This window comes from Gavialis gangeticus, unplaced genomic scaffold, assembly GCF_001723915.1.
Source record: "Gavialis gangeticus isolate Ggan-Ray unplaced genomic scaffold, GavGan_comp1, whole genome shotgun sequence".
Classification (NCBI taxonomy): Eukaryota; Metazoa; Chordata; order Crocodylia; family Gavialidae; genus Gavialis; species Gavialis gangeticus.
In genome coordinates this window covers 26,034,523-26,057,615 of record NW_017729034.1, presented here as the reverse complement: position 1 = coordinate 26,057,615, position 23,093 = coordinate 26,034,523, and the positions used below count along the sequence as shown (strand labels likewise).

At 44.8% G+C, this 23,093-nt stretch overlaps 1 protein-coding gene across 3 annotated transcripts in view; it reads right to left on the bottom strand.

Moving 5' to 3' along the window:
• MOCS1 (molybdenum cofactor synthesis 1) overlaps positions 1 to 23,093 on the bottom strand; it is a 75,349-nt gene that overhangs the window by 34,834 nt on the left and 17,422 nt on the right. For all 3 annotated transcript variants that reach the window (XM_019527252.1, XM_019527251.1, XM_019527253.1), the window contains exons 2-4: positions 18,842 to 18,974; positions 17,954 to 18,121; positions 3,203 to 3,367 (exon numbers count right to left, since the gene is read on the bottom strand). In XM_019527252.1, coding sequence (XP_019382797.1) covers positions 3,203 to 3,367; positions 17,954 to 18,121; positions 18,842 to 18,941 — 433 coding nt within the window. In that variant the 5' untranslated portion in view covers positions 18,942 to 18,974. The remainder of the gene's footprint in view (positions 1 to 3,202; positions 3,368 to 17,953; positions 18,122 to 18,841; positions 18,975 to 23,093) is intronic.

The following is a 23,093-nucleotide window of genomic DNA, read 5'->3' as shown; positions in this document are numbered from 1 at the left end:
GCAGTATATGCAGATGAGAGAGAACAGGTCTGATTCTCTACCCACCAGCCCTATTTTCTCTCTGCAAGTTTGTGTATACAGAGTCAAGCCCTTACCTCTCTCTAAAAGTGCAAAGCTTCAAGAAGTTAAATGAATCGAGGATTGTTGGGGGCGGAGTAGATCTGGGCAAGGAAGAGTCTGGAGATAAATGCAAGGAGGGAGGGGCAGCAGAAACAAAAGAAAAAAAACATTTAGAGCAGGATATTCCAGAAGTCTTGAGGAATAAATTTCTGAGTATACCCTCTCCATTGATTTGAGATCTAGTGAGGGAATGGTATGGTAGAAGGGAAAACTTATTGCAACAGGCTTGCCAGGCTGTAAGAGAGACCCTGTTTGGAAATATTTTAATGAGGGTTATACCAAATAACAAGAATGCACTTTTTGTAGGAAACAATTAAAATCGAGGCTTCCTGACCAGTGATTTAAATCATGATTTAAATCAGATCCACCATGAAAAAAACTTGGAAATTTTACTCCTCATTTCTTCTTGATGCATTGTATTGAGAGCCATAGGAATTTCCCCATCTTGCCCTTGCACATTTAGCTCAGCAGCACTCAACAATAAAAACCTCTCTGTAGCTAGTATTTTTTTTGTTTAAATATATAAATTATCTGTGTCCCCCAACAACTTCTGTACGCTGTATGTTTCTAATGACTTTCAATCAGATATCCAGAGCTGCTGCTGTGTAATTCAGGAAGCTGCAGGATCAAGTTTGCCCTTTCAATAACAAAGAAAGGGCATATTTCCAGTAAGCGTCTAAAACTGTGCTAATCTAACTGCAGCGAGCAAGGAGGCAGAGAATGGAAGAATTCTCCAGTGTGACCCCAATTCCCTGCAAATATTTTCCTGGAACAACTCAACTGGTGCAGTTGCCTCATGGTACAGTGCTATGCCCTAAACTGAGGTTGCAATGTCTGTACATTTCATATCTTTATCTGAATAGAGTGCATTTCCTCACCATGACCCAGATACTAAATAGGTAATAATAGAAAGAGGGAGAAAAACCTCTATTCCTCACCTGTCTCAGATATGTACCTGTGCTTAGCCTGGTTAGGGAATATAGCCAAACCTTGGCTCAATAACCAAGTTCTCAGTATGTTAAAGTCACTTTTCTGCTGCACTGCAGGTTTTTAAATCTAAGACAGGATATTTTAAATTGGTAGTGCACTGCCATCTAATGGCCTGTAGGTAAACTGTTTAAAACTGAAGCTCAGATAAGTTCACAGGCACTGACATAATTATATTTTTAGATGGAAAAATTTGATACTAGATTATTAAATTTCAGAATGGAAACAAACTTGAAAATGTATTAGGATTCATTTAATAGGTATCTTTAAACACATGACCATGACATTACATAACACACTCTTGGGACATGTCTCTAAAATTTACATTTTGATTTACTATCTTGCAAGTAGCTAGACTACATGGGACAAAATTTCAATTCTTCCTCAGTGAGTTCAGGCGCAGGCTGTTTTTCCTCATAAAAAGTAATGAATGGAAAGCAATACTTGCTACACATATGACTGATACAATTCAACCATGACTTTAGGAGACTAATTACATTGGTCACAGTAAGCTTCATTCAGTCTCTGTGACAAAATAATTTATAGCTGCTTTTCTGGGACAGTTAACACTAAGTCAAACAAGGCCATTCTGATACCTATCCATTAGATTTGGACTGAGCTACTACTACCAGTCTTTTCTAAGAGAAAAGTGGAAATCAATTAGACATTTTAAGTGGTTGCATAAGACACTGTGCTGTCCATTGGGTGGGCCCTTAATGCAGACTTTACTGGAGACAATGAAGGAGCGAAAAGATTTTACTCTGAGAGAAACAAACATTCTTAGAATTTAAGAATAAAAAATGAGTATGGCAAAACAGAGGTGGTAACGAGGAAACATGTCATTAGCTAACCCAATCACCAGTGAGCACAGGTTCTCAACCTGAGCTGCAAGCAAGCTGCAGCATAGCTTGGCCACCCTCTTCTTCTTGGGACACAAATGATTAGAGGTTCTTACCAATTTTTTTCTTCCAGCACAGGGGCTTAGTGAGGAACAAGCTGACAATCACTGATCTAGATGAACTGATTTTAGGTTTTGTAGGAGGGCAGAAGGCGATTGAGGGGAGAAGCCTGTCACAACCAGTTGCTTGGTTTTTTTGGGTTTTTTTTTGAGAGTGTGAGTGATTGATTTCAGGGTATTGTTACTTTTTCTTGATAGGACGGCAGACAACATTTAGCAGGAGACCAGTCAGACTTCATGTGCAGGATTTACAGCAGGGGTGCCAAGTTGTTTCAGCCCCATTGGCCCACAAACCCCTTCTCCTTTCCCCTCCCTCAGCATGCCTGATCCAGTGGCTACTCCACCTGGTCTGGGACTGCACTGTGTGCAGCACAGTCCCAGAGCAGCAGGAATGGGCACTGTGTGGTGCAGTCTGGCCGGAGCAGCAGCTGCACTGCACATGGTGGCTGCCCTGGCTGAACTGTGCTGCACATGTGCCCACCCCAGCAGCCCCAGGCCTGTAAGTTCTTCATGCAGCAAAGGTCTTGGACTGGCTGAAGCAGCAGCTGCGTGCCAGAGCACGCACTGTGTTTGGCACAGTTTAGCTGGGGCAGTCTCTGTGTGCTGCCGCTCTGGCCAGACTGCTCTGCACACTGCATCAGTTCCAGTGCTCTGGGATCTCTGCAGTGTGCTGGATCAGGCATGCTGGAGAAGCCGGGGGGACACAGAGGAAAGGGGAGGATGTCTGTGGGCCTGAATCAGCCTGCACCATGGGTGAGCCATGCCCTCTGTGGGACTGATCAGACCCTAGGGCAGCACTGGGGGCCACAGAGCAGATCTGGTCTGTGGGCCAGATGGTTGATACCCCTGACTTACAGGATTCAAAAGATTCTCATGAATAACCAGCAGTCACTTAAGGTTTGGCAAATGCAGTTAGAAGCCTACCAAATAACAGTGACTTGAATGCAAGCTGCTATTCATAGGTAAGCAATCTTGACTCTAACCGTTCAGTATTTGTCTGGAGAAAGTGTAGATAGGATGGAAAAGAGCCAACCAAACTCAAGTCAAGGAGAGAACTTTTTATGCTAGTTTTAGAGGACAGACAGACAGACAGACACTAACCAAGTTTATATAAAGTAGAAAGAAGAATACTGGTACCTTTCCTCCGGACAATGAACTCAAATTTGGCTGGAACCAGAGTATCCAAGCTGATGTTAATGGCATCCAGACCAGCCTCCTTCAGCCGGGGCAGCAGCCTGGCCAAGTTAATCCCATTCGTTGTGACAGCAATAGTTTTTATCCCTTCTATCTTGTACAGCTGAGCTAGGAAACAAAAGAATGGCAGCACATTTAAATGGAAGGAGCTAAATCAGAACTCAGGCCAAATCCTGTAGAGAATGGAATATGCAAAATGGTGCAGAGGAGAAAATTAATTTGTCCTCTAAGCAGTTAGGACCCTGAATGCCTCCTTCTGCTGAGTCTATCTGCATACCTACTTACTGTTTCATTAATTATAGATTGACAGAGAGTGATCTCCTTCTTACCAACAGCTTTTGGAGTCTGTTGACAACAAGCATGCATACAAGCTGGTCTAGGGGAGGCTGCAGAGTGGGTGCAATTAAACCTCATTTAGCTTTGCAGTGCACATGCACTGGCCCCTCTGAGTTCATTGGCTTGTCCGAGTGGTTGCTGGCAGAACCCAGGGGGCGAATGCTGCTACTGCTCACTCCCTCAAACCCTCTGCCTGCTGCTGCTTTTTGGCAGCAGGGGAAAAGCTGAGGGTGCAGGTGGAAAAGGACATGACCAGTGACAGCGCTCCCCCCTTGGGTTTTGGAGGCACAGCAATAAGCTGTAAGCTCAGAAAGCTCACTGCACATGTGCTGCACAGCTCCCCAGGATCCTCCTTTGAGCATGCAGGTATTTATGCCTCCCTCTCTCTCTTTCAAGCTGTACTTTTTAGATTAACAGTGTGACATAAGCCAATTTGTAGCAGTATTAAAAAAGCCAAGTGTGTGTCATGCAGAAGTGATTATAGATACTTGATCCAACTGCTTAGGCTCTGGATTAACCTTGCTGTACATCTATTAGAAAAAGTTTGCACTTTAACATTGAAGGAAGTCCTATGAACACATTTAATCTGCCCTCACTTCTGGCATGAGAGAAAGAGGTCTCGTGCCTGGTTCTGAAAACTCAATTTCAACTCTAAGTCTCTTTTTAACTATTACTTTTATCATGATGCCGTTCCATTCTAGTTTGGGTCCCGTAACTACATCCAGATACTGGACTGCTTGAATTTATATAGCGCCTTTTATCTTATGAAGTCTTTACAAAAAAAAGAGTTTCAGTTACCTCTGAGGGGAAAAGTAGCAGCTATATGGCAGCTCAAGGAAAAACTTCCCAATAATTGAAGCTAGTCAGCAAGAAATGCTGAGACTCCCCAGGCGACCAGGGAGCCAGCAAACAGGACTGCAAACAGGGGAAGCAGTTTACAGGCAGTTTGCAGGCCAGTTCATGGGTAGTAGCATAGCCTATTACCACATAATTGCTCTCGGCCATGTCGGTGACTCGTCATACCCGCAGGCATCCTGCCATCACTGAGACCTTCACCCAGACAGAGCCCGAGGTCCTGAACTGCAGGGGCTGCCTGGCGTGGCTGCTGGGAACTGAGCATGGGGGCACCCCCACTTGTGGCGTGTGCTCTCTGGCGGAGCCTCTGGAGGGCTGGATGCAGGAGCTTGAGGAGGAGATGCATCAGCTGTGCACCATCAGGGCCCATGAAGACTTCATTGATGGCTACTGCCAGACCCTTCTCCAGAAGAAGGAAGAAGAGACAGAGATGGTAGCTAATGTGATGGATAACCAAGAAGATCTACCCGGAGAGACTTGGAAGACAGTCACTTCATGCTCCAGGAAACCCAGGGCCAGGGCTGCTCCTTCCCTGGCCCTGCACAACAGGTACACTCCCCTCCCCACACAGGAGGCAGCTCTGATCGCGACACCGGGAGAGGAGAAAAGCAAGTAGCTTGTTGCCACCCCCAAGAGGCGGTGCAAGGTGGTGGTGGTGGGGGACTCCCTCCTGCAGGGCACTGAGGGACCCATCTGCTATCTGGATCCCTAACCCGTGAGGTCTTTTGCCTCCCAGGGGCTTACATCTGAGACGTAACAGAGAGGATCCCCAGGCTTGTCCAGCCCTCTGACTACTATCCCATGCTCCTCATCCATGTGGGAACTAATGACACAGCCAGGAGTAATCCAGACTGGGTCATGAACAATTGCGGGGCTCTGGGGGCTGGGCTTAAGGTGTTGGGAGCTCAGGTAGTCTTTTCTTCTGCACTCCTTGTTGTCCCAGAAGGGAAGGATGCATCGAGGAAGTGAGCTGGCAACTCCAATGCTGATGCCATCGAGAAGGCTTTGGATATCTTGACGACAGTACACACTTCAGAGAAAGAGGACTCCTGGGAAGGGACAGCATCCGCTTCACGAGGAAAGCTAAGTTCCTGTTCACAGCCAGGATGACCTATCTTCTGGACAGGGATTTAAACTAAGACTGCTGGAGGATGGGGATACACATACTCAAACATGTAAGCCCAGTAGATAGGGCCACTGGGAGAGCCACTCTTGCAGGAGCTGAGGGAATAGTTCTCCATCAGCAGGAAGGGAAGATGAGGGCCTCAGTAGGAGGACTCAAGTGCCTATATACTAATGCCAGGAGCATGGGGAACAAGCCAGAGGAGCTAGCCTTCCTACTCTCCAGTGTGCATTATGATTTAGTAGGGATCACAGAGTCCTGGTGGGACTCCTCACATGACTGGAGTATAGCTATAGAGGGCTACACCCCGCACAGAAGGGACCAGATGGGGAAAAAAGGTGGAGGTGTTGCTCTCTATGTGAAAGAGCAGTATACCTCCTTGGAGGCCGACATCAGCTCCAAAAATGAACAGCTTCAAACCCTGTGGGTCAAGTTGGGGGAGGGGGGTGTGGTCAGAGAGACCTAACTGTAGGTGTATACTACAGACCACCAAATCAGGGGGAGGAACTCGATCTGGAGTTCACCCAAGAATTGACTGAGGCCACACATGCACATGACATGGTCGTCATGGGCAATTTTAATTATCCAGACATCTCCTGGGAAGTAGAAGGCAGAGCATCAGATCAGGCAGGGAACAAAAAGTGTAGCAGATAAGGTAAGAAAAATAGATCCAGGTGGCATTCATGGAAGACGCAAGGCTAATTTGTGGTATGTTTGCCCAGGAAGTTGGCTCCCACCATCCTAAAGTACGTGCAGAAATTTCTACAGGAGCTTGAGATATAAATGGTTTCTGACGTAATGACTACCATGGATCCGGCTTTTCCATTTGCCACGGAAAAATGCAGTAAAACCCAGATTTTTTTTTTCCATTTTCAGGAGAAAAGCCTGGATTTTCTCCTTTAAAAGGAGAGAAATGTGGGAAACAGTGCGTTTCCCCTTGCAGGCTGGCAGGAGCGGGAGAAGGGCAGTCAGGCAGGGGGTGCTACGCACATATATGAATGTATACATGCACATGGCCACCAGGCAGCCTGGAGAGCAGCTCCCTGCAGGTAAGTCTGGGGGCAGAGCTGCCTAGCCTGGGCAGTGCACAGGACTTGGGGCCCAAGGCTGGAATGTGTATCCACAGGGCCAAGGTGGGGAGCAGGACAGAGATGCAGGCAGCTTGTCCAGGGTGTGGGGGAGCTGGCTCCCTGCCACTGTGCGTGTTCCTAGAGAGAACCTAGGGGATATATGCCCCCCAGATTTGTGCACAGGGCAGGGTTAGGTGTGGACTGCCTACTGCAGGCTTGGGGTCCCTGCCCTCTCCCCAGCACCAGGACTGACCCAGTGGGTGGGACCTGGCACTGCAGAGCAGAGTGGGGCTGGGTGGGGAAGCTCAATGCTGCTGCTGCGAGACAAGTGCTACCATGGCAAAGTGCCTCCTGCCCACAGTGGGATGCACAAGTCTGCACTACCACCTCTGTAGCTGCCGAGTGGACAGGGAGTGCCTCGCAACGGTGGTGCTTGGCACCAAACTTCCCTGCCCAGCCCCACTCTGCCCTGCTGTGCTGGGTCTCACCTGCTGGGCTGCGGGGGCCCCTGTGGGGAGGACAGCAGGGCGGGGAGCCCAAGCCTGCAATGCCAAGCCAGCATATGGGCTCTGCCACCCATGGGGGAAATCAGGCTCTGTGCTCCTGTGAACAGCAGCCGAGGTTCAGGCACTGCTGGGAGGTAGGAGCAGGGGGCAAAGGGAGGCAGCAGGCTGCAGATCTGAGTCCTGGCCCTGTAGCCCTTGCAGCTGGGGGCTCCATCCGGAAGGGCTGAGCAAGTGTGTGTGTGTGTGGGGGGGGCAGGGAGGGGGCTCTGGGTGGACAGTGACAGATTTTGGGGGTTCTAACCAGAGAATTTTCAGGTTTTAAATCAGACAATTTGTAATTTTTAAACAACGAAAACCAGGATCCCTGATGACCACACAGTTTAGTGCTAATTACATGAGCAACAGACACACAAGTTTCCGTATAGTTATAAAGTAGTTCAAAGGGTTTAATATGTTAAGGAGAAAAAAAAAAAGAGGTATTATTTTACAAATAAGACTAGTCTAGAAGGTGGCAAGCACTAACCACTGTATTTATTTGTAAGGTTTAACATCTAGTCTATGTGGAAGGAAGTCACTGCCCATATCAGATCACATCACATTGCATCATGTCACAAGGCTTTTTCCAAGCTTAGCAATGCTATCCCATCAATCAGGGTTAGGTAATATAGAGACTGTTTCTGACAAATCATTTGTCAAATTATTATGAAAATAAAAATTAACCTCCTTTATTCTCTCTAGGTTTTCCCTCCCCTTCCTCCTTCCTTGACATTTCCTTTCTTTATAGTAGTTTCTTCATCTTTGAGCAGCATTTAGAGGCTGCTTATAGGCATGAAAAAAAAAAGAAAAAGACAGTATTTTACTTTGAGCTCAGATTTAGATGGCTTCAGATAGCTTTAGATAGGCTCAGCTTTAGATAAATGTGCCAAAAATACTCTGCTGAAGTATGTGATCTATACAGAGACTGGGGAGCCGAGTTGAACTAGTGCACTCCTCTTCTAGTAAAGCACTGGGGTTTTTTTCTGTCAGCAGCCAGAGTTTATTTGAAAAACTAGAGTTATTTTGCCATGAAGTCACCTCTTCCTCCTTTGCAGAGAAATCTTGGATAGGCAGAGGATCCACTCTCTCCAGGACTATAACTTGCATGTGGAATAAATTAGAATTTCCACTCTATTTCCCTGAAGTCAAATTTTGTGAATTTGGGAGGTGCTGTACTTCAGTTATGTTGTTCCAACTGTAGAACAACTGTTCTTGTTCTGGACACTTACATTTATATAGTGCCTTTTACACTAAGAAGTAATTTTATTTTTTTCAAAACCAACATCTTCTCATAACTTGGTAGATTAGCTCTTCAGGAAGTAACTGGTAAAAAAATAGCACCTTTTTGTTCAGTAGCTTTGCTCCCAATAGCTGCTGACATTAAATTCTTTGAAAATCTCCCACTCATTGTAGTAGCAGTAGGGGCAGCATCAGCATAGTTATGGGGCCAGAATCTTACTCATCTAACCCTATTAACAACAGTTCTATGAAAAACAGCACGTGGGTAAAGAAGCCTTATCTTTCAAGATTAAGTCTCCAACTACATTATCTTCAGTAGAATTACACTGTTAAGAGAGTTCTCCAAACTCTTTAATACTGGCAAGAGGCATGAGTATTCAGAGGCCTATCTACCCATTTCTGAGACAAACATAAATGATCATGTACCCTACATACCTGCAGGCCCAACACAGTTATTAATGCTACAGCGGGAGTGAGTCTATTTTGGCTCGTATATCAGAAACAGATCTAGGTTGCAGTTAAGGGGTCTAATTCAGTTCTCAGCTATTTAAGTGCCACCACCACAAGAATGCTGAATTTGCAGAGAAGGAAAGAAGTTAGATTGTCAACTCTGTAGTATTGGGGATTATACTCCTGCCAGATAACCAGTGAGTTGAAAGTCAGTTTTCTGAAAAAAAAAAGTCACAGCCATGAAACATAGCAAGACAATTTTTGCAGTCAGTTTTCAGAGCAGAATCACATTAAAATGATTCTACATTTTCTCCAGTAGCCAAGGGGAGGTGTAGGCTTCTATATTTTCTCTTTAACTGCTTCATACCCACATCTTCACTGTTCCCTCTGTCACCTTCTCACTTGTGCCTGATCTCCCTTCCTAGCTGTTCTCAGTAACCATAAGTTGGGCCAAAGATTTGGGAATGTAAGGAATAGAAGACATGTTAGCACACAGTGGGCAGTATTGAGATTTGCAGCTGTGGCTTAAAAAATGGTTTACTGGTACTGTGAATAAAAGCTGCTATGAGAAGCAGAGGGACAAGACACGTCTTAGTTAAGAAGCAAACTTCTTATTAACTTTCCTTTCTGGACTTCCCATCCACTAGAGATGAACTGGTAGAGAAAGAGCAAATGCCATTGATTCAAAGTCATCAATAATTATGAGAGTCACATTAGCTAATAGTATAGCTTGTTTGCCATGAAGGGAAATATGTTGGGAAAACAGATGAACACCACTGGCTTTCTTGACCCTTGGATGTCCACACAATACATGAGGCATTGAATTTTACAATCAAGAAAAAGCACCAGCCACTCCAGACTATAACTCTCAAAATGCAGAGGATGTACAAGCTGACCTAAAGTCTGATCAGATTCAGACTGCAGCATGAAATTAAAGGATATTAAAACTAAAGTATTACGGCAATAAAGTGACACTAGGCAAAGGGGAACAAACTGCAATGTGTGTCAGAATCTGTTTGCTTCCATGCGTAACAGATACATGACTAAACAAGATATGGAGAACCTAGCAAAAGGAACAAGTGGTCAACAGATTGCATAGCACTTCGTGAACAGAATGGAAACCTAATAATTAACATCTCCAACAGGACCAGCCAGTACCCTTGCCTGCCTGGCTTGTTTGTGCAGGCTCAGCAGCAAAATATTTGCAGTTATATTGTGTTAGGCTGCACTGTTTAACTTCTAAATTCAATAGGGATTAGAGAGAACAATTTCATAATTCAGACAAAGATGTGCTACAGGATTAAAGCTGTTTGTTTGCATGCTTGTGGTAAATGTTTCAGCAAAAATAATCTGTATTCTCCCCCAACCCCCAGACAGCCTGAGGATAAAGCACAGTCTTCAGTGCATAATGCAGCTGACTAAAGACTAAATTCCTCCTTCGGCGTTAGAGCTTTCTCTCTGAAAATGGCTGCTGCCTAATTATTCTCTTTCAATGGCTTCCTCCTCATATTCACTCCTGTTTACCAGTTGAAATATACCCATTCCTAGCAAGGCCCAAACCAGTATCTGTAACCTAGTTTTACAGACTCTACTTTGAGGCATAATGTTGCTTTTTTACTCACTGGTTAAAGAGCTCAACAGAGTGATGGCTATATAGGTAATGCTTGATTCATGAGCCAGAATGGTTCCCACCTTCCCCTCCCATGGGGCTGTACAGAACTAACTTGTTTGCATCAATAAGACAAGCTGATGAGTTGAACAAGGCAGCTGGGAACTTATCAGGTTGTACATTAAGTGTCACCACACTTATAGTGCTGCACACTTAAAGCAATGCCAGATATAGCAAATTCATCTGGACCAAAGCCACACATGGTCTCGAACATCAGCCTGGAGATCCTTTGGTGGAAATGCTAGTAAAACAGGTACATGAGTTGCTAAGCATCTAGGGAAAAAAAAGCCCTCTCCATTCATTTCTTAAATGATTTAGAAGGCATTCCTAACCTATCAGAAGCCAAAGTACTCTCCTTAGGAGCACTGCACATGTTGTACATGGCAGTAATCAAGACAGCAACAATGTTAGTCCAGAACGAGTTACATTCCTGCTCAGTTTAACTACTGCTGAAGCCAGAAAAGTAGATTAGGAGATGGGGGAGAAGAACGAGGATGGACAGAGTGTGTGGGGAGACCATTCATTTTTCAAGTTTAATTTTCACAAAAATTGTTGCTTAGAACGAAGTATAATTTCTGGATAATTTAAGTGACAGTGGGGTTGGGGTGAGGGTTTAAATTTCTGGCCAAATCTTATTGCAGTGATCCTGATGTTAGCCATTAGAGCTTGCAAAACTATCCTTCTTTAGCAAGCTCCCACCCCCTAGCCCCGCTCTGAGTTTTCGAAATAGCAAATCTCCCACCACTTGTATGCACATACACTCTTGCTCCAACAATCCTTTGGTTTTCGTTGTTACCAGAATCCTCTGCTGATGCTTTCCACAAAAGAACCAGAAGCCAAGGAATGGCCAGACAGAGTTTCAGTCCACACATTAGAAATGGAGCAGAGACACCACTTCCTCCCAAGACCAGCTCAATTCACTGCAGATCTGTGGGAAATTGGTTTCCCCATCCTATGAATATTTAAGACATCAAAACTGTTCCTGTTCTACCAGAATGAAACTAAGACCTTTTAGAAACCAGAGAGACTCACCTTCACATGCTTGACTCAGCACTTCCAATAGTTTGGTGGTTAGGGTATTCACCCGAGATGTGAGAAAGTGTCATTAAAGCTCTTGCCTGCCTGACTTGGGTCAGTGCCTTAACCACCAGACTTCACAGTCAGTCTTTGTCCATCTCTTTCTAATCAAATTCTGGACTTGAGTCAGCGTTCCTGTCAAAAACGGTATATCCATTCCACAAAAGTTTCAGTTGCATCAAAGCAGCATTTTCCAACACGAAATTATTTTGTTAATCTATTATCACCTTACTCTGTGTTTCTCAGAGACCACTAAATGGCCCGTCAGTAAAATTATAATAATAATAAAAAAAATTTAAAATAATGATAATAATGATAAAGTTTGATACCATTTAAAACTGTGCTGGTACGGATAGTCTGTTCTCTCTGGCAGTGTCTCACATTACCTGTCACCCTGTAAAAACCCTTTAACTTGCAATCAAAGCAAACAACTTAACCTGCAGCAAGAGCTAGTTGCTCAATCATGGTGCACATGCATGCGTTTTTTAAAAATAAGTTAGCTGAGTAACTACAGCAGGCCCCTGGATAAACAGGAGATTAAATATCGTGGTCTCTCACATTGGCCTCAAGCCCCAGTAGCACAGTGAAAACAAATATTCAGCACCAGTCTTAGGCAAAATGCCATCGCAAATGATCCTTTATCACTTACTGATTTCAGGACTTTACTAACTATTTAGTGAGCACTTCACACAGACAGAACATTAATTCAATGAAAATTAAGCAAAATTTACAACCCAGGCATCTTGATAACTACGCTACGTGTGCCGCTTATAAAAAGCTTCTCAGGGAGACAGGACAGGATTAGGATTTCAGAGGAGCCACAAAGTTACAAAACATGCTGGAAAGGCCAACACAGTAAGACATGTTTTCATAACTCTAGGTTCAATTAAAAACAATGTAAATATTTTCCTGTAATGTTGGAAACAAGATCACAACAGCACAGTGTGAATGCATGAAATGTAAGAAGTGAAAAAGACTAGCAGGAGGAAAGGAAAAAATTCAGTCTAGTATCGCTGTCCACTTTGATGAAAAAAAATCGCATGGGGTATAAAACACACATTAAATTCCAAGGTTTTCATTTTATTAATTTAAAGCATACTTACCAGATAAGGACTTTATAAATAAACATTTAGCAAAGGCTATTTTAAAGATGCCTATTTAGAGTCTGCTATGCCTGCAGCACATTTTAATGCTCAATTAGAAGTGCAAGAAGAGTTCAAACTCATCCACAGACAGTCATTTATCTAGCACAAGTCACTGACATATATTTGTAAAGTTTTGTTCAGTTACTTTGATAGTCCTGCTGGGTTTTTCTTTTTAATTGCTCTCAGGTTATGTGACTAGTGTTTCTCTAACTGGTGAAACAGTTGCATGTTCAACATAATTAAATACCAACCCTAACAGCTGAGTGCCAAGGCTTTGGAACAGGCTCCCCCCAGAAGTGGTACAGTCACCCACCCTGGCGACCTTAAAAAAGTGTCTTGATGCCCATCTTGCTGGCGTCATCTGATTCTAGCAGTCTTTCCTGCTCAAGTGCAGGGGGGCTGGACCCAATGATCTTGTAAGGTCCCTTCCAGCCCCTAACATCTATGAATATATAATATAAAGACTGGGGAATAGGAAGCAATTTGCTTGCTGTATATAAGACTTAGAATCATAGAAAGATAGGGCTAGAAGGGACCTCCGGAGAGGTAATACAACCCCCACTTTAAGGCAGGATCAACCCCTTCTAAACTATCCTAGAATAAATGTTTGTCTAACCTACTCCTGTGATGTCTAAAGGCTTAAAAGCAAAGTTATTTTCTTGCATTATTTAAACTGCTTCCGAACAGTGCTACCTCTGACTACAGTCCCTAAGAGAAAATTCAGATTGGTACGAGAGTGTACATTATGTAGGGTAAGCAGCTAACAGGAATATTTCCTAAGGAACCTACACAGCAGAATGAATGTGTGTACCCACAATTAAGCATTACTGGGGTAAAGTGCCTGCAGCCTTTGATATGAACTTGTTGCTTCAGTCATGTCTGGAATGCAAATATGACCATGAAAAATGACATACATGTATATTTGCCACACCAATGCATTCAAAATGTTAGTGTTAAAAACCTTGTGGAAATCACCAAGACCTACTCAGGCTGGTTATATTTCTTTAATTACCAAGGTACTTCAAAACACAAACAGGCTATTAAAAATCAAGGACAAATTCAAACATAATAGGAAGTTACAGACTAAGTGTAGAGGCAGTTATAAAATACAAGATAAAACATTTAGTGCCAGGTTTGCTAATTTCACTGGCTTTAGAAAATCTGCAGAACTGCAAGTACTGAAACAGTCTGAGATCCACGGCAGTAAAGATTTTATAGTCCTAGTTCCATAACTTCCCTCTACTATGGACATACCAGTGTGACTTTTTTTAAGCTACAGTAAAACTAGCTGACTGTTCAATCTATTTAGCAAAAGTACCTGCAGCTATCATTTCAAGACAAGTGAAATATGGAATACAGCAATTCTCTAGTACCCAAAGAATTTTATTAAGAGTTAAATCAAGGCAGAACTATTGAACTGACCAACTCATTCTTCACTTCAGCCACATTTTTGTGCTGACTGGTCAGAAGATAAAGACTCCATCTATCTTCTTCCCCTGCCCTGCCACTAAAATTTTTGTTTCATTGAATCTTGCTTTCAACTCAACAACTTAGAAGCAATTTTCAACTTTTAGCTCTTTTAAGGGAAGAGCTAAACTTTCTAACAAGAAAGTTTATCCCACCCCTCTAACCAACTGCAGAACAAAACCAGGGTGCAGCTGCTTGCCTCTTTAAAGAAAACCAAAACCAAACCCCACATCCCACAGTGTTCTCACTCTACTCAGAATCCATCCCCCAAGATGTGCTGTCACAGAACTGAAGTTTTCAAAGTCACAGACAGCTACTGAAATCTGTAAAGGCTTTTTGATCCATCCAACCTGCTCCCTTCCATTGCAGGGATATTCACATCACTAAAATTACCATATTTACTCAAATACAAGATGATGCCCCCACCCCAATCACCATGGGGAAAAGAGAACTTTGTCCTGGATTTGAGTACCTGCCCCCCAGGGCAGGCAGGGGCTCAGCGCTGGCTTCAGGCTTGGAGCTGAAGCTGAGCCACCATATACATGGAGAAATGTAATGTGCTCCACCTGGGGACAAACAATCCCCTGCATACCTACAGGCTTGGCAATGCCAATCTGACCAGCACTACAAATGAAAGAGTCCTGGGGGTAATAACTGATCACAGTATGGGCTTCAACCAGCAGTATGATGCTGTAGCCAGCAGAGCAAATAAGAGTCTGGCATGCATCAATCAATGCATCTCCAGCAAAACCGAGGAAGTGATTCTTCCACTCTACTAGGCATTGGTGAGACCGCAGCTGGAGTACTGCATCCAGTTCTGGGAGCCACACTTCGACAGGGACATGGAAAAGCTCGAGAGTCTAGAGAAGGAACACCCATGGTCAGAGGCTTTCAAGGCAAGCCATATGAAGTAAGCCTGAGGGACCTGGGACTCTTCAGCCTGAAGAAGAGAAGGCTGAGAGGGGACTTGGTAGCAGCTTACCACTACATCAGGGGCATACATCAACTGTTCAACTGTTCACCAGGGCACTGTTGGGGAAAACCAGGAGCAATGGTCACAAACTGCTGGAACACCATTTCAGGCTCAATGTTAGGAAAAACTTCACAGCTACAGTGTCCAGACTGTGGAATAGGCTCCCTCCAGAGGTGCTGCAATCACCTACCCTGGAAATCTTCAAGAGGAGACTGCACAGTCACCTTGCTGGGGTCAGTTGATCCCACCTGTCTTACCTGCTTGGTGCAGGGGGGCTGGACCCGATCATCTTCCAAGGTCCCTTCCAGCCTACATTCTATGAATACCCTGGGCCAGAATGGCTCATTTGTTGGGGGACAGGGAATGCATTTGGGGGAAGTGTGGGGCAGACCGTGGGGTTGGAGGGAGGGAAACCTGAAACCTTCTCCCTTACCTCCAGCTGTCCCCTCCTGCTCAACCTTCTGCTGTAGCTGTTTCCTTCCAGCCACCACTTCTCCCTGTCTGGGCTGGGCTGCACTAGGCTGGGGGTAGGCTGCAGGTGGGCAGTCTGCAAGGAGGAGCAGGGGGTGAAGGAAGCAAGTAGTGGGGAGGCAGGCATAGGTGGGGGGCAAGAGCAGGAGGCAGGCACAGGCACAAAGGGGGAGGCTGCAGGGGGACAGGCACAGGTACTAACATGGGAGGGACAAGGGGCAGGGGTCTGACCCCTCACTGATGCTTTCCCAATGACAGCAGTGGGCAGGGAGGGCAATCAATTTAAAGCAACGTCCTACTAATTAGATTGTCTTAATGAAAAATTATAAATTTGTTATAATTTTCCATGTAGAGACTCTAATTATTAAGGGGGTCATCTTAAAATTTGAAGTCGTCTTGGATTCAGGTAAATACAGTAATATCTTAACTAACGTGTCCTGAAATCACTGCTGTAATGGTGCCTCAGCCACTTCTCCTTAAAGTCTTGAGAAAATGTTGATGGAACTGTCATGCTCAGTGAGAGTTCCCTTCACTGTAAATTGTAAGATATTTATTTGGGGATTTTAATTTTATATCCCAGATACATGTATCACAAGGTATGCAACAGCTATAAGAATAAAGACATGCATGATTCTAATACAGACTCAACACTCCATGGTTTCATGGGGACATGCAAAAGAGTCCATGACACCAGTGAGCTCATCTGACCCAGTATCTACTACATCTGACACCTTGGCTACGTTACCCACTTTTCTGACATCAACCACAATGATCTCCAAGTTGCTTTGTCTGCCAGCTTTCCTACATGGCAGACAAAGCACACATGTAGAAAGTTAAAAGGCCAGTGTCACAAAGAATACCTAAATTCATCAAGAATCTTTCTTAAAGCAAAACAAGAAATTCTCATAGGATTATTCCACTACAGCAGAGAAAACAAAGTAAGGTATCAGCAGTACAGAACAAGTGAGGTAGCCATCCAACAGGATGCATATCATAAATGCCCCCATATTCATTCAGCTCCATGTTTATGCTGCTGGGTCTTTTTGTTGACTTTGGCAGAGAGGATAATGATATATTGCTAGTCACTGTACATGACATAACAGGACTAGACAGAAACCAGCTCCAATCATTCTTCTCTAGAAAAACTCAGGGTGGCAATGGATAATGGATTCTTTCTGAAGGCCCTTCACATTCAATACTAATCCCTTTCTTTGACACCTTCATAAGTCCAGCAAGAGGCCTTCACACTCACTGGGTTCAGCTGCCAATTACACACAACTATGGATCTCTTTATTTGCTAATAACACAACCACTATCATTAGTAAGGTATCAGAGGCTTACAAGAAATTATTTTGCAAATGAAAAAGCAGCTGACTCAAGCTGAACCCAGGCAAACCCAACATGTTGCTGGTCAGAAAGGTGAAATATTTTAAGCACATAACTCAGACATTTTCTCCTCTCACAACTGAGGTAACACAGGTCTCACTCAACAAAGTGGCAGAGAGCCTCTGGGTCCCTTGTGATTCTTCACTAAGCTTCAATGACCAAACAACATCAGTGTCTAAACATGCCTGTGTTCACCTCTACTTTCCAGGAATCTTTGTCACTTCCTCCAAGACAGGAACTTGACCAGTGTCACAGGTGACTGGTGGGGGGCAGGGGATACGGAAGGGGCATGTGCGCCCCCATTCCCTGGCACTACTCAACAGGGCAGTTTTTTTGCTGCGCTGGCCGGCGGTGTGTTGGAGGTGGCATGGGGCACTAAGCTGCGGCACAGAAGTATAGGGGTGGATATGGGGCTTTTGGCCACCCCCAGGCCCGTCCACAAATTGTGCCCCCCCCAGACTCAGGAGGCACCTATCAACCCCGACCAGAGCGATGCATGCATTTACCATCTCCAGGCTGAATCAATGTAATTCACTCTGTCTGACACTGAACATGGGCACAGTGCAGAGGCTCTATAGCTAGTATAGTAGTAGGACACTGGCCAGTAAAGTCATAGAAATGGTAGAGCCCCCATCATTTGGCAGCCTTAAAGAGACCAAACCCAAACACTTAGTTTTCTTTATGGAGCAATCCTGCATTGCAAAGAATGTGGGGTGGGCATGGAATTGTCCGAAAAGGTTACTATTTGTGAACAACAGACTACACTAACAGAGTTGAGCTGTCAGATCACCCTAAGAAACCCTGCTCAATTTAAGTGAGAGGAGTTGCCTTTAAGAGTCCCCATATATCATGAGCGGAACAAAAGGTGAATAAGTCTGACCAGGAACTCACCCACAATATCAACCACATCAGGTCGGATGAGTGGTTCTCCACCAGTTAGTCGAATCTTGTCCACACCTTCCTTTACGAAGAGTCTGGCAAGGGTGATAATCTCGTGGGTAGTAAGCAGCTCGGATTTGGGAGTCAGATGAACGCCCTCCTCTGGCATACAGTACTGACCTGCAGCAACCAGTCCAGAAACACGACAAATACAATCATCAGTAAAGGGCTGGATCAACCCTTAGCATGAAAGTGATAGTGCACTTGGGAACTGTTTGCACAGCAACTGCCTATAATGTGTGGTCCTTAAAAACTGCTCTGCTTTCCAGAGTCAAACTAGAAACCCACAAACAAGGCAGCTTGCTTACTTTTTAGACAACTGTCACTCACGCTTGAGGTTTTCAAAATCATGTTAACCATTTTACATTTTGGAAGGATGCTGCCCCAGAGCACCACCTAACCTAGTCTCAATACAAGACCGACCTGCAATGGATAAGGGCAGGATCAGTCCCAAAGATCCATGCAGACTTAGACAGTTGGTTTCTCATAGGTATACAGATTCTGCCTGTGTGTAAGAATGTACAGTTAGCATGAATTTGTGTGCTGGTGCTAACAGGCACATGCATAAAGCCCTTTCACTCAAAATAAACCATTCTTGTTCATCATTGGCCAGATCTTTGAATTAGCTCCCATGTTCTTCCATCTCTTCAGCAGCTCAGACCACTTAACATCTCTTCTGACCCTGTATGTGACTTCATCAAAATGAGATACACAACAACAGATAACTGAGTCAGCTGTAGCCAACCTAATGCAAGTGTTGGCTGATAAGCACATACTCCTACATCCCATGGGGTATATGAACTTCACCAAGACAAGCAGAGGGAAGATGGGCAGACTTACATCTGAGGTTGCATTTCTCAGTCAGGGAGATCCGCAAGTAGTTGTGCTGACGTCCAAAGCTGTCAGTCAGGAAAACAGAGAAAGGGGCTGCATGTTCCATCAGGAAACCTTTTCTCCTTGTGCTTGACAATTCCTGAAGTGAAATAATAAAATATTTAGCATTTGTATAGCTGTCTTTATTTTCAGTTCACTGAACAAATATTAACAGAGCCTAAAATAACTAGAAAAGTATAATCCTCATTTCCACAGAAGGCAAGAAAAGCAGCCAAGGGCATCTGCTGAAAACCAAGGCAAAAAAAAAAAATCAATAGAACAGTTATAGAGTTTCAGGGAGTTCAGTTCTCACCCCTTGCTTAATTACACAGTATTGTGCTTCATTTTAACAAGAAAGTTCTTCCCCACTCTATTTTAAAAGGTAACCATTTTGTGTAGCAGCTGATTGAATACATTTCTGCAGGGTGCAATACATGGACAATTTAATTCCTGAAAATTATACAAAGAGAGAAAAATGTATTCCTGAAAGGGTGATCCAGACAGCCTGCAAGTCTTATTGCAGCCCTCAACTAGATCAAACCATACACAATCTTTTCATGTATTATGCCGTATGGCAGAAGAATTAAATTAAAGTAACAGTACAATATACTCCTCTGCCTGCCAAGGTCCAAGTACAAGGCATAAGGTCCTGTCCACAGTGACAGCAGAACTGTATCGGTTCCAACTGAGTTTCAATATGGCTATTCCCAGCAGATTTCTAGTACGGTTTTCACGCTAAATGAAGAATCAGATTTATGACCCTGAATTATGTAAGAAAGCTTGTACAGCAAAAGCTTTGTTATCTGGCACCCATGGGGAATGGGGGGTGCCGGATAATCAAATATGTCGGTTACCTGAGAGGCCCGAACAGGCATCTTTGCCTGTTCGGGCTGCTGCCTCTCTTGTCATATCCGGTGCACCACCGTCCCACCTGCTGCAAGGGACAGGGAGGGGGGTAGAAGAGAAAGGGGAAAAAGAACTGTTATCGTGGGGGCTCGGCAGCGCAGGCTGCTTTGCCTCGGGCCATGGGGGCTTGGTGAAACCGGAAGTATCACGGTGGGCACTTCCAGTTTCGCTTTTACCTTACAAGCCGGCATGCCGGTTAATAGATCATGCTGGCGTGTAAGGTGCTAGATAACGCGTCCTTTACTGTACTACATTAAAAAGGGCTAATCTCCAGCATGCTGCAGCTAGCATCATTTCCAGATAAAAGTGCATGAGTCAAAGGAGCAGTGCTAAAACCTTTCACAGTATTATGAACATTTTAAACAAAAGTTGCAAACAATACCATGGTGCTCTCTTTTCCTTGCCTACGAGGAGATGGTCTAAGACAGCTATAAGCATTAAACAGAGACTAGTTAATTTGAGGATGTAACTATCGACAGGCCCCGCTTCATGAACCTGCCTGCATGATTAAAGGAAGTAACCCAGCACCAAACGCAGGTGGAGAAGTGCACATAGAGGTGTGTAGGGCTGAACTTGGAGAGAGCAAATACGTCTGTATGGGATAGGCAAATCTGATCTCAAACCATATCAATAATTAGCTGGCAAAACATACTGATGAAAACATACACACGCCACTTAAGACATTGCGTACTGAGTTAAACTTAGCAGCAGGCTCAGGCCACCACTTTGTTTATGGGGTTATTAAGAGAAGCTGATGAAGGGAAAAAAACCCTAAGAAACTCATCTTGGAAACAAATACTACATCTCTCTCCCTTTTTAGAGAGGCCATAGGGTGTCAGCAGCTCCTGCGGGTTGTTTCTGGCTCAGTCATAACACCGTGCTTATGAAACATGGAGCACCTTCAGGCTTAGGGGCTAGGGACTGCACACTGGCACAGTAGTGGCACACTGGGGAACAGCAACAGGACTTCTTAGTTAAAGACCTGTGGTCCAGCAACACTTCTCTGTGAATAAAGAACAGAGGTATGAGAAAGGAAGGGGGTGGGGAGGAAGAATTTGTTTTTTTCCAAGTAAATGAGCTGCAGCTGTTACTCCTTAGAGGGTTGGCCTTTCTCTGAAGTATTTGGGAACAAAGCAAGACTTGTTTGTTGATGGGGATTAAGCCCTTAGAAAAACTTCCAGAAATACTTTAAAGATGAGGAATACTAACAGCTAAGTGAATATATTAAAAGTGACTGACCAGACAATTAACAGAGCAACTCATTAAGAAAGAGTGCTTTGCCAGACTGCATCTGCTCACACCTGCAAGTTCCACATACTATTTATTGCATATGAAAGACTAGACTATTATCTTTGGCCACAGCAGATCTCTCTTTAAGGGGTTCAAACTCTCACATATGTGCCTTAGAAATGCCTGCATGTTTTTAGCCACCTAGGTAGGTGGCAAAAGATGCTAATCTCAGTTCTGACATTAAATCTGGACACTATTGTAACCAGTGGAGTTACTCCAAGTTTATATCAGAAAAAATGAGTGGAGATCATGGCCCATAGGCTTCAGAAGTTTGGAGTGTAGCAGGACACTAGGGTGCCTGCTACTAGCATTGGTAACAGGGCTTGGCTGCCAATCAGCAGGGCAGCACAGCTGAAGGTTGCTTAGGCAACAGATTGGGTCAGCTGACCACCAGGGGGCAGGGCCTGGCCTTTATAAACAAAGAAGGCTGAGGCCAAGGTCAGTGCCCTTCTGGCAGCTTGAGGTGCAGGAGCTCTGTAGCAGAGCAGAGCAGAGCAGAGCAGAGCAGAGCAGAGCAGCCTGCCTGATGATGATGATGATGATGATGATGTGGGGTAGGGTAGAGAAGAGAGAACCCTGGCAGGGAGGTATTGGAAGAGGGTCAGGGTGGCAGTGGATGTATGTTGTAGCCACAAGGCTCATTTTGGGGTTACAGTCGGGTTGGCTTAGAGTTACGTTAGAGCCAGGAGGCTTAGTTTATGTTGGAGCCAGCTGGCTCCTGGTTGTGTTTGTTTATGTTATACCACAGGACTGGGTGAGGCTGTAGGGGTGTGAGGAGGCCTCATGGGAGATCCCCAGGAGTCTGGGGGTTCCTGGGTGCCCTGTTCGGGCACAGCAAGCAGTGCCTGGGAGGCATAGCTGTTTGGCGCTGGTGTGGCGCTGCATGTGGGGTATTAAGCCCCAGCCTGTGAGGGTAGTACTTGCCCACTAGGGCATAGAACCCTGAGAAGGGTCAGGGGGCCAGGCATGGCTACGGGCCACCTGAGCCCTGGGCACGGGACAGGCCCAGAGAGGGCAATGGGCGCACGATTAGAGTCCAGAGTAAGGCCGAGCGCGTGGTGAAAAGCCCGGAGAAGGACCGAGTGTGCGGTTGAGAAGGGCGAGGGGGTGAATAGAAGCCTGGGAAGGGCAAGTATTCCAGAAAGGCCCCAGAGGGGGGGTGAACGTATTGGGCGTGCATACTGAGAGACCCCAGAGAGGGGGTGCGCATATTGAGGCAAGCCCAGGGAGGAGCGAGCATATAGGCACAAGAACGTCCGGTACAACTGCGAGGCTTGGGGCGTGCTACAGGGGAGGTAGGAGACACACGTAGCCCATAAGGCAGGGTGCACCTGATCATTGTACACAGTAGGGGCCAGTACGAGAGCACCATGTCCAAGCGGACAGAAGGCAGCCTCCCATGCAAAACTATGTGTATATAAACACCAAGATGTGGCGGGCTAGAAAGAGGGTGCATTCGAGACCCAACTTGGCATGGTAGGGGCGCCAGGGGAGATCACAGCCACTCCTGCGCCCCGCCCTGTGACATGGAGGATAATCGTCTAACTTCACAGTGGGCACATCTACATGAGACGCTAAATGCACAGTAGACTAATTCTACTAAGCATTAGTGTAGCAGGCAAAAACCATGCTAATGCACAGCAGAAAGTCGACTGTGCATTATTGTCACCAAAAAAAAGTGTGCGCCAGTGCTACTGTGCAGTAGCACTGGTTACGGAGCATTAAGTTAGTGTGTGTTATTATAGGTACTAACTAAATGCTCTGTAATTATGGTGCATTAATGAATGCCCAGCAATAAGCTATTTCCATTAATATTATTTCTAATTCTCTCTGTGCTAGGATAAATCTGTCAATAGACTGTTATTAAGCTTAGGACAGGTTCTCTTCACATCTCACTTCCATTGTTCTGAGTAGTAATACCACTATATATCTGAAATCTATTTAACAAAAAAAAGATTCTGGCAGTGTTCGCTACTCCTCTTGCTGAAGGGTGGCTATAAAAAAAAAAAAAAAAAAAAAAAAC